Source organism: Ixodes scapularis, unplaced genomic scaffold (genome assembly GCF_016920785.2).
Source record: "Ixodes scapularis isolate PalLabHiFi unplaced genomic scaffold, ASM1692078v2 PGA_scaffold1__304_contigs__length_218370807, whole genome shotgun sequence".
NCBI classification, from domain to species: domain Eukaryota; kingdom Metazoa; phylum Arthropoda; class Arachnida; order Ixodida; family Ixodidae; genus Ixodes; species Ixodes scapularis.
In genome coordinates, this window is record NW_024609846.1 from 120728588 (window position 1) to 120742500 (window position 13913).

Here is a 13913-nt window from a genome sequence, read left to right on the forward strand (position 1 = left end):
GCCCCAGCGCCCTTGTAAATTATGTGAAAGAGTGCAGGAATCTGTTGCTTCGACTATTTGCTGGTGATAGCGGAAATATTTTCCCACTATCTTTAGCGGAAACATTTTCCCAGTTTGAGTGGCCTCACGTGTGACATCACTGGGGTAAAATTTTCCGCTAAATTTAGCGCTAAATTTTCCCCTCTAAGTTGAGCGGGAAAATTTTCCACCAAATTTAGCGGAAAAATTTGCCCTTGAGACGCCATTATGAGAAACATCCCACAATGCAACGCGCGGTTACGCCGACGGCGACGCCGCTCGAGCCAGAAACGTGCGCTTAAGAGCTGCGCTCTAAAGCGTGTGTCAATTAAAATACTATTATAGCGCAGAGAAACACTTTTACAGCCAAAATTTCGCACGGTAGTTCTCTCCAGTAAATTTGAGATCTAAGCACGGTGCAAGCACGGGCGGGGTTTAGCGGACCGCGACCTCCACCTTCGCCACCTAAATTGCATCAAGTGGCATAAATATTGCTCCCAAAATACGTTTTCTTGTAATAAATGATATTTTGTGAAATGTGTGTTTCATCTACGATTTTTACAAAAAAGTTTTTTCAGTGTTTCTTTATATTCCTACATATCGTACCAGATTGCGAAAGTATACCTCATGGTAATGGTGTGTTATATATTGAACTGTTGTGCATAATTATAAAAGATTTTTAATCACATATTTTGCGAAAACACATTCTTAGCTAGATATGAAATAATGAAGCCGTACAGCATTAAGATTTGTATTAGCAAATCCATTTTATATTGTCTATACTCTAAAGAGAGAAAACGTTTTATAAATGAACAAAAAAGACATCATAAATCATCACAATCCGCAGCACATTGAGGAAACCTCGCTAATCGCCACGGCTATCGGCGACTGACGAAGCGCAGCATCTTTATAGAAGGATGACGAGATGATGTGGAAAGGCACCCGAGATCAGGCAGCTGTGCTCCATAATCAGGAAGCACACTGAACTTCTGCAGAATGGTCGCCAGGTACAGGAACATTTCGACGTTCGCCAGCATCTCTGCAGGACAAATTCTTTTTCCTGGAAGCAGTAATGTACGGCACTTTTTGTATATTGAAAGAAGTGGACTCTAAGCGTTGAACAGTTATCTACTGTTCATTATTTGTTGTCGTATAGATGACTATCCGTTTTATAATTCCTGTAAGGGTACATGTGCGCAACTGAACTTCACGCTGGCGCGTACAACTCGAGTGATTTGGGTGAACATTGGTGACAAGCCAGCACGCACTTTCAGTTTCTTGGTTTTTAGCGCCATATTGGAAACTGCGGCATTCTCTTGATTATTGATTCTGCCCTCACAGTGTTAACGTGAGTGCTAGTATGTTACCTTTACCTCCTCTACCGCTTTTTCCTCCTTCTTTTATCTCCTCATGCCCTTCCCCAAATCAAAGTAGTCAACCAAAGCAGGCCGCCTTGGTTAACCTCTCTGTTTTCTCCTCCTGCCCTTATCTTCTACTCTATCTAAGCGTGCGACGTTAATTTAGGTTGGGTCAATATCATTTAAGCACATTATCTTGATCGATCGATTAATCAATCAATCAATAGTTTGTGTGTTGTTTGATTGATTGATTGATTGATTGATTGGTTGATTGATTGATTGATTGATTGATTGATTGATTGATTGATTGATTGATTGATTGATTGATTGATTGATTGTACTTTCTCACCAAGCGAGAACGCGATGTGGTGTTCCGGTTTCTTCGAGAGTTCACTGCCGTCGGCTGTTAAGAATCGCTCTGGATGAAATCGGTCCGGATTTTCCCAAAGCTCTGGATTTCTGTGTACTGCCATAACATTCGCCATAACCATCGTTCCTTCGGGAATCAGGTACTCCCCGATGAAGGTGTCTTTTTTTACTCTACAGAAATAAGAGGTCAGACAATCTTTAACGTAAAATGGGCATATTTGTGAGAACGTGTAGTCCATACAGCAGCAACAGCATTTTTTTTACTGCCAGCACACTTTTATTTTTAATATCAACAAAAAGGTTTTATAATAGAAATTAAAATAAAGGAAAACTGATGGGGTTCTTTCTGTATTTGAGAAAAACACTTGAATCGTCTTTATTTAGCCTCCAGGCTTACGAATCTCAAAACTATATTCCAGATTGTTGCGCCAAGTATACCAGAAGAGTGATTTCAAAATTGCGCTGAAACCTCTCTTTCCCCTCGCATTCGGTGCGAGGAGGGCATCATGACGCATTAAACCAAGATGTCAACATTTGCGCGCTTTCCGCAGGCTTCACCCGAGCAGCCAAAAGCGCTGCACGCGTTCCTTCACAAGCGGCAAACACAAGACAGCTGAAACCTCTGGGTATGACGTCATGCCCAGCGGTTGTCCTTTTCGGACTTTTTTCGCATCCATTGATTAGTTCGACTCAAAAGCTTTTAATATTCAAATTCACAAAACAAAGATACGCTCGAATTCACCTCTAACTTGTTTTTCTTTTCAATAACCTCTTCTGTTTTCCTTTAAGTGAACTTTATAAAAATTGAAGAGTGGAAGAGTTTGGATGGCGAACTTTAGTTACAAAGCAGAAAAGTTCGAAAATGTTTCGTTTGATATGTATTGATAGACGTGCTAGTCCGCGTGAGATGCTGATATGGTACGTGTTAGGGGGATAAGTTTGTGAACGTTCATGTTTAAGCTGAATGGCCCTTAAATTAGGATTGCATTGTTTGCGTTTGGTTGTTGCAAGGTCCTTGTTTGGTACACTTTTTTTTTTAATTAACACTTTTTGACACAGCCCGAAGTGCTACCAGTTTTGTAATTATATGCATTACCTAAAATATTAAAATAGGTATTTTTTCAGGCTAACACATAAAAAGTAATCCCTTGTGATTTTTTTATGTTTTCTTTTTTTGACACATATATAAATTAGCAGTAGAAGGTCGTTATTAACCCAACTGTATTTACCATTATTCTGCCACAACGTTACACAATTTAATGCCCTTGTTCATTTCGCTTGACTAAAGCGTCAGAAAGCATCATGATGTACATTTAGAGCTTGATATCTTCCATATCCAATAGTTAAAAACGCCATCAATATTACACATGTACATTTACGCAAAAATATTCCAAAAGCCGGGAATCATAATGATAAAAAAACTGCGCCGACTTTACTTAACAAAATGAACAATTTAATCAAACGTTTCGTCTCCCATGCGAGAAACATCATCAGGGAAACCTTCAAGCAGGAATGAGGGGAAAATCTTCAACAGTCCTATTTAAGCAAGTCCGCGTACACACCGGGGAGGGGGCCGCGGTTGGAGTTGCAAGCCGATGAGTCACTTCGGATGAACCATGATTCCACGAACCTCCGTGGACCCCACCTTTGTTCACGCGCCAGAGTGGACGCATTCTCAAAGTCGAAACTGTGACCCGTATTCCAAAAATAATATACGAGTTCCGTCTTCGCTCTTGTCGCATGCGTGGCCTTCGCCACGTCCCTTTTGTGTTCGTTTGGGCGAGTGCAGCGCCTCCGGCCTGTCTCGCCAATGTAGGTTGCGTGGGCCTAGCTCGGGATCACGTCCTAGACGAAGACGACATAATGGTTTCATTTGATGTTGTGTCCTTGGTCACGAATGTCTCCACCTCTCGGGCTGTTGAGATAGCCGAAACACGCCTACGTAAGAACGACAGCCTCACCTCACGCACATAGTTAGCGGTGGATGATATTGTAATTTTGCTGCATTCTTGTCTTAAACAGTCGAATTTTACGTTTCGCGGACAAATTTATCACGAAATTGAAAAATGTCTAATAGGTAGCCCAATTTCTGTTGCAATGGCAAATCTTGTTATGGAGTATGTGGAAGAAACTGTCCTTGAACAGAGTGTGCACCCGATAGGGTTTTACAAACGGTATGTGGACGAGACCCTTGTAATTTTAAACAAGGACCATGTTGCTGACTTTCATTTAGCTTTAAACAGCTTTGAATCATCAATCTAATTCACACATGAAGTTGAATAGAACGGTGCGCTGCCTTTTCTGGACGTGAATTTGTTCCGAAATAGTACCGGTCGCTTAGATACAACAGCGTACCGCAAAGCTTGCGATACAGGCAACCTCTTAAGCTTTAACTCACATCATTCTATCGAACATAAAAGGGCTGTCGTAAAAACCCTTCTACATCGGTCCGAACGCGTTTCTTCTAATCCTCAATTGCGCGCTTCTGAAGACGCTGTTATTGTTGACCTGTTAATGAAGCGGAATTATCGGAAACTTTTTATTCATAGCACGCGCAAACAGATGGGACAAAGAAGTCAGGATAATGGACGACTTAGGACAGGGCAAGTAACAATAAGCTATTGGAAAGGTGTTTCTGAGTCCATTCGCAGGGCCCTCGCCCCTTTGGATATCCGCACGGCTTTCAAACCCCATCGTAAACACGTGACCTCATTTCTAGACCTAAAGATTACCCCCCTCCCAGAGTCGCAGTGCGGTGTTGTGTATAGACCTTTTCCGCATAACCTCAAACCAGCCAGTAACTGACGTACCCTCGACCTGGTGCATTTTTGGATTGCCCGCTGACACAGGGTATGCAACCGCCAAGGGTATGGGCGAAAAGGCTTAAAAACGGACGTCGTGCATGAGTTAGTTCCGAGTGCTCCTTTTTACCGCGCTGCAATTTCTGAAAATCTACGGTTGTCTGGCTACCACTGCGTGGTCGATGGATAAATAATTTTAAATAGCATAAGAACAATAGCAGCAAGTGTGCCATGAGCACAAGAAGCTGCAGCGCGAGTGTGGCTGCAATGTTATCGAGCTTCGCATTTTCCCCAAGAATCCTTATTCATGAAGTCAGTCGATTGCGAGCTTGAATCGCGAGAGATTCGTATCAGAATCAACGTCACGCTTAAGCTCACGACCACTTCGTCTACGACAAGAGGACCAATTTTAATCCCCGGTGCAGGTGGTCCACTTAGGTTATCACTGCAAGCCCCGTGGTATCTGAAAGGTATGAAAAAGTTTACATGCCACCACTCAAGATGGAGCTATCAAATGTCGAGAGCTTACCTGCATAGACTACATTAAACTGCTCCTATATACTTCGCTGTGGAAACTCAATCAAAATACCCCACCGTTTTCGTCCTCGTTCTCTCAAGGAGGCAAGGTGTTGGCCTGGGAGTAGCCAGCTGGATTCAACCGGACAAGCTCCAACCAAGTTATTGCAGCCCACCATAGCCAAGTCTAGCCAAGTTCCCCCATACCCACACCGTTGCCTACCCAGATAGCTGTGCTGCCAGAACTAGCCGGTATTTCTTTTTCTAAGCCGCTAGACGGCGTCGTCGGCTCCGCAAATCCCAAGATGGCGGCGACATTAAAGAAAAGGTCTATAAAGTGAACTGTCCAGACTGTGACGCATCCTACATTGGGGAGACAGGCCGGAGGCGCTGCTCTCGCCTAAACGAACACAAAAGGAACGCGGCGAAGGCCACGCATACGACAAGAGCGAAGACGGAACTGCTAGACCATTGTTGGAATTCGGGTCACAGTTTCGACTTTGAGAATGCGTCCACTCTGACGCGTGAACAAAGGTGGGGTCCAAGCAGGTTCGTGGAATCATGGTTCGTTCGAAGTGACTCATCGGCTTGCATCTCCAACCGCGGGGTTGCCAGGTTGGGCTATTAATAGCCCAATTGGGCTACTTTGTCATGCATTTGGCGTCGAAATTGGGCGGTTGGCTATGTGGCGATATTTGGGCTATTTCAGGACCTAACGCGGCACTTTTTTACTTTTTTTGTGTGTGACAATCCACCCTTTCTGGATTCCCGCTTTCAGAAATTTTCTGCGTGAAGATTCGTGGGTGCGATGCCAGAACCTTTTAGCTCAAGTCAGCTACCGTGACCTAGATTCAAGTCCGACGACATTCCTTTTGTATTAATTCTGGCTTTTAGAGCGCAGCTCTTAGGCGTCCGTTCCCGGCTTGAACGGCGTCGCCTGTCACCGTCGGCGTCGCCGTCACCGTCGGCGTCGCCGTCAGCGTGACCACGCGTTGCATGCAACTCAGGTTGCATGCAACCCGCGTTGCAAGCCACTCGCCGCCATCTACGTAAAAATACGTTGCATGCAACCCAAATTGCATTCAGCCCCAGTTGCATGCAACCCGCGTTGCAAGCAACCCCCGGAGTTGCCTTGCATGCAACCCGGCGACTCCGGCGGTTGCATGCAACCCGGCGACGCCCCCAAGGTCACGTGGCCTCGGGGGATCACGTGACCTCAAACTTAAACCCTTTATTTCTCTCCATTTAAAGAGGGGAGACAGAGAAAAAAGCAGCTCAGTTGTTGCTTGACCAGCCTCTGCCTCCCCACAGCAGCGAAAGAGGACAGCATGTACATACAAATGTTTTTTTCACCATCACACTTGTAGCACAAAAATAAACATTAGATGGGGGAAGGGGGAAGGGGGAAAAGTAATCGATTTAGCCAAGTTTACAAATTCCAGGGGCACTCTCTCACAAACATGGAACGTACATTGACCAAGTGACCCCCCACGTCACGCGACACCCCCAGATCACGTGACTCCCCAGGTCACGTGACCCCCCAGGTCACGTGACCCTCAGGTCACGCGACACCCCCAGATCACGCGGCCCCCAGGGCCGGGGGTCACGTGACCCCCTCCTTCCTCCCGAGATCACGTGACCCCCGTGAGGGGAGGAGGAGGCAGGAGGGGAGCAGGGAGGATGAGCAGGGGGGACGAATCCGAATTTTCATTACTCCGAAAAATGATTTTAAAAGACTCTTCTCTCTTGTCCCTCGGCCGGCTTCGAACCGTAGTCTTTTCGTTCAGTAGCCCCACGCGGTACCTCTCCGCCAAACTTAAATAATTGAAAAACCCTGCAGCACGAAAATAAAAGAACAAAAAGAAACTAAAAGCCCCTTCATGTCTTAAAAGTAGCGCACGGTGCGTCGATGTACAAGGCACGTGCAACGTGCAGACTTTGGAAAGATCATGGCGGCTCAGCGCAGATTCAAGCTAGATTTCAGATGCCATGTTCTTCCCAGAATTGGCGCGCGGCACGTGTCTCGAGCATTTCCACAACAATCAATGCCCCCACTTTTCTCACGATAGAGGGGCTTTGGCAGCTGCTGCTGAACGTGCTGCCCGAGCAGAGGCTCAGCGCCGCCGGCGCCATGATCCAGCATGAGTGATATCACAACGACGACGACGACGGGACGTAATCAGGCAGTTGTTTTTCACAAAATGAGCGACTCAGATGAAGCAGCTGCTGCTAAACGCACTGCCCGAGCAGAGGCTCAGCGCCGCCGGCGCCAAGATCCTGCAGTGTGTGCCGCCGAAGCTGAAGCTAAACGGCGCCGTCGACAAGACCCGGAAGTGCGCGACGCCAAAGCAAAGGCTCATCGCCGCCGCAGAGAGCAGCCAGGAAAGAGCGCCGCCGAAGCGGAAGCCAGGAGCCGCTATTGAGAGGGCCCGGAAGTGCGCGACGCCGAAGCAGAGGCTCATCGCAGCCGCCGAGAGCAGCCAGGAGTGAGCGCCGCCGAAGCGGAAGCCAGGAGCCGCTATTGAGAGGACCCGGAGGTGCGCGACGCCGAAGCAGAGGCTCATCGTCGCCGCCGAGAGCAGCCAGGAGTGAGCGCCGCCGAAGCGGAAGCCAGGAGCCGCTATCGAGAGGACCCGGAAGTGCGCAACGCCAAAGCAGAGGCTCATCGCCGCCGCCGAGAGCAGCCAGGAGTGAGCGCCGCCGAAGCGGAAGTCAGGAGCCGCTATCGAGAGGAATCGGAAGTGCACGACGCCGAAGCAGAGGCTCATCGCCGCCATTAAGAGCAACCAGGAGTGAGCGCCGCCGAAGCGGAAGCCAGGAGCCGCTATCGAGAGGACCCGGAAGTGCGCAACGCCGAAGCAGAGGCTCATCGCCGCCGCCGAGAGCAGCCAGGAGTGAGCGCCGCCGAAGCGGAAGCCAGGAGCCGCTATCGAGAGGACCCGGAAGTGCGCAACGCCGAAGCGGAGGCTCATCGCCGCCGCCGAGAGCAGCCAGGAGTGAGCGCCGCCGAAGCGGAAGCGAGGAGCCGCTATCGAGAGGACCCGGAAGTGCGACACGCCGAAGCAGAGGCTCATCGCCGCCGCCAAGAGCAGCCAGGAGTGAGCGCCGCCGAAGCGGAAGCCAGGAGCCGCTGTCGAAAGGACCCGGAAGTGCGCAACGCCGAAGCAGAGGCTCATCGCCGCCGCCGAAAGCATCCAGGGGTGAGCGCCGCCGAAGCGGAAGCCAGGAGCCGCTATCGAGAGGACCCGGAAGTGCGCAACGCCGAAGCAGAGGCTCATCGCCGCTGCCGAGAGCAGGCAGGAGTGTGCGCCGCCGAACCGGAAGCCAAGCAAAAGGCAGCAATCGCTAAGCCTGACGGTGCAACAAACATTTTCCAACAGCTGTTCAGAGACAACCCGTTTGGGAGCGTGTGTTCAGTCTGTGATAGGCTCTGATTCCAAAACGACTTGCAACCGCTACCGGACAGATGTCACGAGACCCTAGAGCAATCATTTCCAAACTCGGACCTAACCCAATTCAAACTGTGCTGGACCAGCATGCAATCAGTGCACAAGGGTCATATTCCTCATCTTTCCTCAAGAAACGGTTATGTATATCCCCCGAAGCCAGCCCACCTTCCACAACTGAACACGGTGAGTGAGAGACTCATATCTCCACGAATTCCTTTCATGCAACTACGACGGCTGCTGCACGGTTGAGGTCAACACGACATTAAGGGACTCGTAGTGAACGTCTGTGTTGATGTGGATGACATGGTAACAGTGTTGCCTCGTGCCATCGAGCAAGACCGAGCCCTCAATGTACATTTGAAGCGGCGTATGCTTGCGAAGACGACGTACCTGGCAGGGGAAGTAAGGAAATGTGATCTGCTGCCGTGGCTTAAGCTGCTGTGCGATAGCACGCCGTACAAGCATTATAATATAAAGTGCGATTGGGCCCGTTTGGGTGATATCGTGGAAGTGGACGAACACGGCGAGATTGAGTTGCTCCCGCAATGCTCAGACCTGAACGGTCCGATCCAAGTGGCTACAGCCATGACGCTGGCTCAGCACACTCTCGTATGGGACGAAGACAAGTTTCTAGCGATTGCGCCAGGTGAGGGAAAAAGGCCCGTGAGCATCCTTTACGACGAACATGCAGAGGAGCTCTCGTTCCCACAGATATATCTCGGAGAGCCGCGCCGAGTAGATGCCAGCGCAAAACCGACAGTCTTCATGCACGCCATGTGTGAGATCCGCAGATCAGACCGTCGAGGGGCCACCCCGCAGCACGTACTGTACATGGCCATGAAGGTGTTTAGGCACCGAGTAGCCGGTGACAAGTGTGTGGCCTTCCGTAACATAAAGGCACTGGAAACACTAACGAAGCAACAGTTGCTCGACAAGGATTTTGTGCAGCAAGCGGTCGAGCGCGACATGGCTTTCATGCATGGTCCACCCAACACCGTGCAGTACTGGCCAAAACGCAAGAAAGACCTCTTTGCTATGATATGGCAGTTAGGTAAGCCGACCGCGTTCCTCACTTTTTCTGCCTCGGAAATTCACAGGCCGGACCTTGTGCAGCTGCTTCAACGCCTTCGGTTGAAGCCCGGAGAGATCGGAGTACCACTGGAGCAAATGAACAGCATTTATCCAGCTCAGCTGGTGAATGACGATCCTTTGGTCTGTGTCATATACCTCCACCGATTCGTGCGTGTCATTCTCAACATTCTCCGCAACACCCGTGTATCGCCTTTTAGGCCGTACATAGTCGTCAACTACTTTAAGCGGATCGAATTTCAGCATTGCGGGTCGGCACACGCGCATATTCTCCTCTGGCTTCATAACGCGCCCAACGAGGAGCTCTCGATGCTCATGCCCCAGACTCTTGAAGTGGCCAACGTTCTGCGTTGTCGATGGACGCGATCGCGTCCATCGACAGCGGATATTTGAAGCGGGAGCGGACTCAGGTGCACCAACACATGCATACCTGCTACAAGCACAACACGACCAGATGCCGCTTTAACGCGCCTTTTATGCCCATCGATGGATGCATGGTCGTTTTCCCTTTCCCCACTGTGGACAATGAAGCGCAGAAGAAGCAATATGAGAGCCTCCTAAACAAGTACGAGGCCATGCATCAGGCCCTGGAAACGACAAATTATGACTATATGGAGCAGTTTTGGGAGCATCACGGTGTCGCGGACAAGGCGGAGTACATTTCTGTCCTCCGAGCAGGCACTCCTCGTGCCACCATCATGCTACCCCGTTCTGTGCATCAAAAGTGGGTGATTTACTTTAACCCATGGGTTGCATCAATTCTCGATTCTAACATGGATCTTCAGATCGTCCTCGACATGTACGCGTGTGCTGCCTACGTGGTGGAATATGTAAACAAGGCCAACCGAGGTATGTCAAACCTAAATAGGGCAGTGCAAGAAATTGTCAAGGAGAAGGCGGACATGGCCTATTCTCAGGCACTGAGACATCTGGGTGTGAAGAGGCTGAATGCCATCGAACTGTCCGCACAGGAGGCCGCCTGGTGTTTCCTGAACCAGGATATGTTGGAGGCGAGTCGCAAAGTTATCTTCGTGAACTTTGCATGGCCCGAGGAGAGGACGCGCATTCGGAAGTCTAACGCTCAGATGGTGCAGGAAGGCTTAGTAGAATCAAGCAGGAATGTTTGGAAACGGACGATGATCGAGCGCTACGGATACCGCGTTCCCGAATTGGAAGCCGTTACTCTGGCAGAGTTCGCTACCGAGTACAACATATATACCTGCAGAAAGAGGAATCAAGGACGGATACTTCGCTACCGCGGTTACTCCGTAGACGATTCAGCCAACTTCAAGCGAGAACGTGTCCTGCTCTTCTATCCATTCCGCAAAGAAGTAAACATCTTAGACCAAAACTGTTTCGAGCGTTTTTATGAGCAAACTATCGACGTCATTCTACAGAACAAAGCCCGCTACCACAGTGAAGTAGACATTGAGCAAATTCGTGTCGTTTGTAATTCCATGCTCCAGTCAAGTGACGTTGAACATTGTGCCACTTCTGAGCTTCCAGATGTGAGACTGCACCCGGTGGCCATGGAAAACGACGACTCCGATCTCCTAGACATCGGTACGGTCCCATCCAATGCCCCGTTTAAACAGTGCCCCGCCGTGTGCACGCGCCAAGGCGTCATGAGCAGAGATCAGTACCTGAACACAATGCGGAAGACGAATGAGGAGCAGTACGAGATCGTCCGAGAAGTCGTGCACAGACTCACTATACCGGACTCTCCGCCACTACAAATCTTCTTCACGGGAGTGGCTGGGTGCGGGAAGACATTTGTACTGCGTCTCATCATGGACGTCTACAACAGATACTGCAACCCTGCTGGTTCAGATAATGTAAACGCCTATGTTGCCTGTGCTACAACTGGAAAGGCGGCGGTCGCGCTTGGTGGAATAACTGTACATACAGCGTTCAGACTTACCATCAATAGGGATGGCGGATTGAGGGACGAGTTGAACACGTTCCGCTATGCGTTCAGGAACGTCAGGTGCGTGATTATCGATGAGGTTAGCATGATGTCTGCCGACATACTTCAGAGAGTGGACTCGCGACTCCGCATCATCACTTGCAAATACCTAGAGCCTTTCGGCGGGTTAGACATCATCCTCTGCGGAGACCTCCGCCAGCTTTCCCCCGTTCGTGCCGCCGAGGTTTTCAAGCGCTTCAAGACGAACAGTGTGTTTAACACGGAAATCGCATGGCACCATTTGTCATACTTTCTCCTCACGAAGGTCGTAAGGCAAAACGATCTCAGGTTCTCTACCACACTTACCAAAATTGGAGATGGCGCAGGATGGGATTCCGAAGAAATCGCATTGATCGAGAGTCGGTTCGTCACGCCACAGCAAGCAGAAACGTGTTGTACCGGTGGCATCCGCTTGTACTACTCCAACAAGGAATCGTACTACTACAATACAAACACGGCCATTGCAACCGAAGATAACGCTGTGGCATGTGCGGCACGGGACACAATCGTTGGATGCAGGTCTACGCAGGAGAAGAAAGAGGCAATGCGCAAAGCTGAAACGCTGCCCATGGCCGAACTCGGAAACTTAACAGCTAATATAATGCTATGCATTGGAAAGCCGGAAAACGTCATGCCAGATGGGCTGCACTCGTGGCAGGACCGTGTGTAGAAGTGAACGGTCTTCGGCAGCTTGGGCCAGAAATACCTTTCGAGAATTCGGGCCAGCGTACGGCTGTAACCAAAGTGTCCGGACGTCGGGTCGTCGTGGCAGGCTTGGAAAATCTCCGCTCTAAGGTCGGTAGGGATTTCCAGCAGTCATGGTGTGCTGTTGTCTCCGAAGTTCTCCTTATAAAGTACACCTTGTCGGAGGATGAAAGTCGACAGGGCTCTCGAGAAGACACGGGGGACAGTAGCCCCCCATCCTTCGAGGTGCTCGATTAACGCGCGCAACTCAGGATCGTCTCTTTGACGTCGTGCCATGTCGTCGGTGTTCACTGCACCTAGGAAGCACTCGTCGTCATCGTCGTTGCTGCTGCCGGAAGGTGTTTCGAGGGGGGCTCTGGACAGGCAGTCAGCGTCGCTGTGCTTGCGGCCTGACTTGTAGACCACAGTCATATTGAAGTCTTGTAGTCGTAGACTCCATCGAGCGAGGCGTCCTGACGGGTCCTTGAGGTTCGCAAGCCAGCAGAGCGAGTGGTGGTTCGTGATTACATGGAACGGGCTGCTGTACAAATACGGACGAAACTTCATGATTGCCCAGACGACCGCAAGGCATTCTTTCTCAGTCGTGGAGTAATTTTTCTCCGCCTTGGACAGTGTCCGACTTGCGTAGGTGATAACTCGCTCGGTGCCTTCTTGCACTTGAACCAGTACCGCGCCAAGTTCAGCGTTACTTGCGTCCGTGTGAATTTCGGTTTCCGCATCTTGGTCGAAATGTCCTAGAATTGGAGGAGTCTGCAGTCGTCGCTTCAGCTCGTGGAATGCCTGCTGCTGCTCCTCGGTCCATTCGAACTTCTCGGCGTCCTTTGTGAGGTTTGTGAGCGGTGCGGAAATCCTTGCAAAATCCCGGATGAAGCGCCGATAGTAGGCACATAGTCCAAGAAACCTTCGCACGGCCTTCTTGTCTGTCGGTGCTGGAAATGCTGCGACGGCGCGAGTCTTCTCTGGGTCGGGGCGAACGCCTTCGTTACTAACCACGTGACCTAGGAACTTCAGTTCGTCATAGGCGAACCGACACTTTGACGGCTTCAGGGTGAGTCTGGCGGTCCGTATGGCTGGGAGAACTGCTCGGAGTCGTCGCAAGTGCTCGTCGAAGTCGCTGGAAAACACTACGACGTCATCGAGGTAGACGAGACAGCTCTGCCACTTCAGTCCTGCCAGTACGGTGTCCATGACACGCTGGAAAGTTGCTGGAGCCGTGCACAGTTCGAAGGGCATCCCCTTGAACTCGTACAGCCCATCTGGCGTGACGAAAGCTGTCTTCTCTCGGTCCCGTTCGTCGACTTCGATCTGCCAGTAGCCGCTCTTTAGGTCCATGGATGAAAAGAATCGGGAGTGGCGCAGCCGGTCTAACGTGTCGTCGATGCGGGGGAGTGGATAGACGTCTTTCTTCGTCACTGCGTTCAGCTGCCGGTAGTCCACGCAGAACCTAAGCGCTCCGTCCTTCTTCTTAACCAGTACAACTGGAGAGGCCCACGGACTGCTTGAAGGTTGGATTATGTCGTCGTTCAGCATCTCTTGCACTTGCTCCTGGATCACCTCCCTTTCTTTAACGGAGACTCTGTACAGCGATCGATGCACAGGGCGCACGTCGTCCTCGGTAATGATGCGGTGTTTCGCAACGGCG

The 13913-nt window shown here is 50.2% G+C and overlaps 1 protein-coding gene across 1 annotated transcript in view; it reads right to left on the bottom strand.

The window, feature by feature from the left end:
- Positions 1-838: 838 nt before the first annotated feature.
- The window catches only part of LOC120849660 (cytochrome P450 2J2-like), a 69884-nt gene continuing 56809 nt past the window's right edge, over positions 839-13913 (bottom strand). The window contains exons 7-8 of the mRNA XM_040221879.1: positions 1726-1916; positions 839-1078 (exon numbers count right to left, since the gene is read on the bottom strand). Of these exons, the coding sequence (XP_040077813.1) occupies positions 897-1078; positions 1726-1916 (373 nt within the window). The 3' untranslated portion in view covers positions 839-896. The remainder of the gene's footprint in view (positions 1079-1725; positions 1917-13913) is intronic.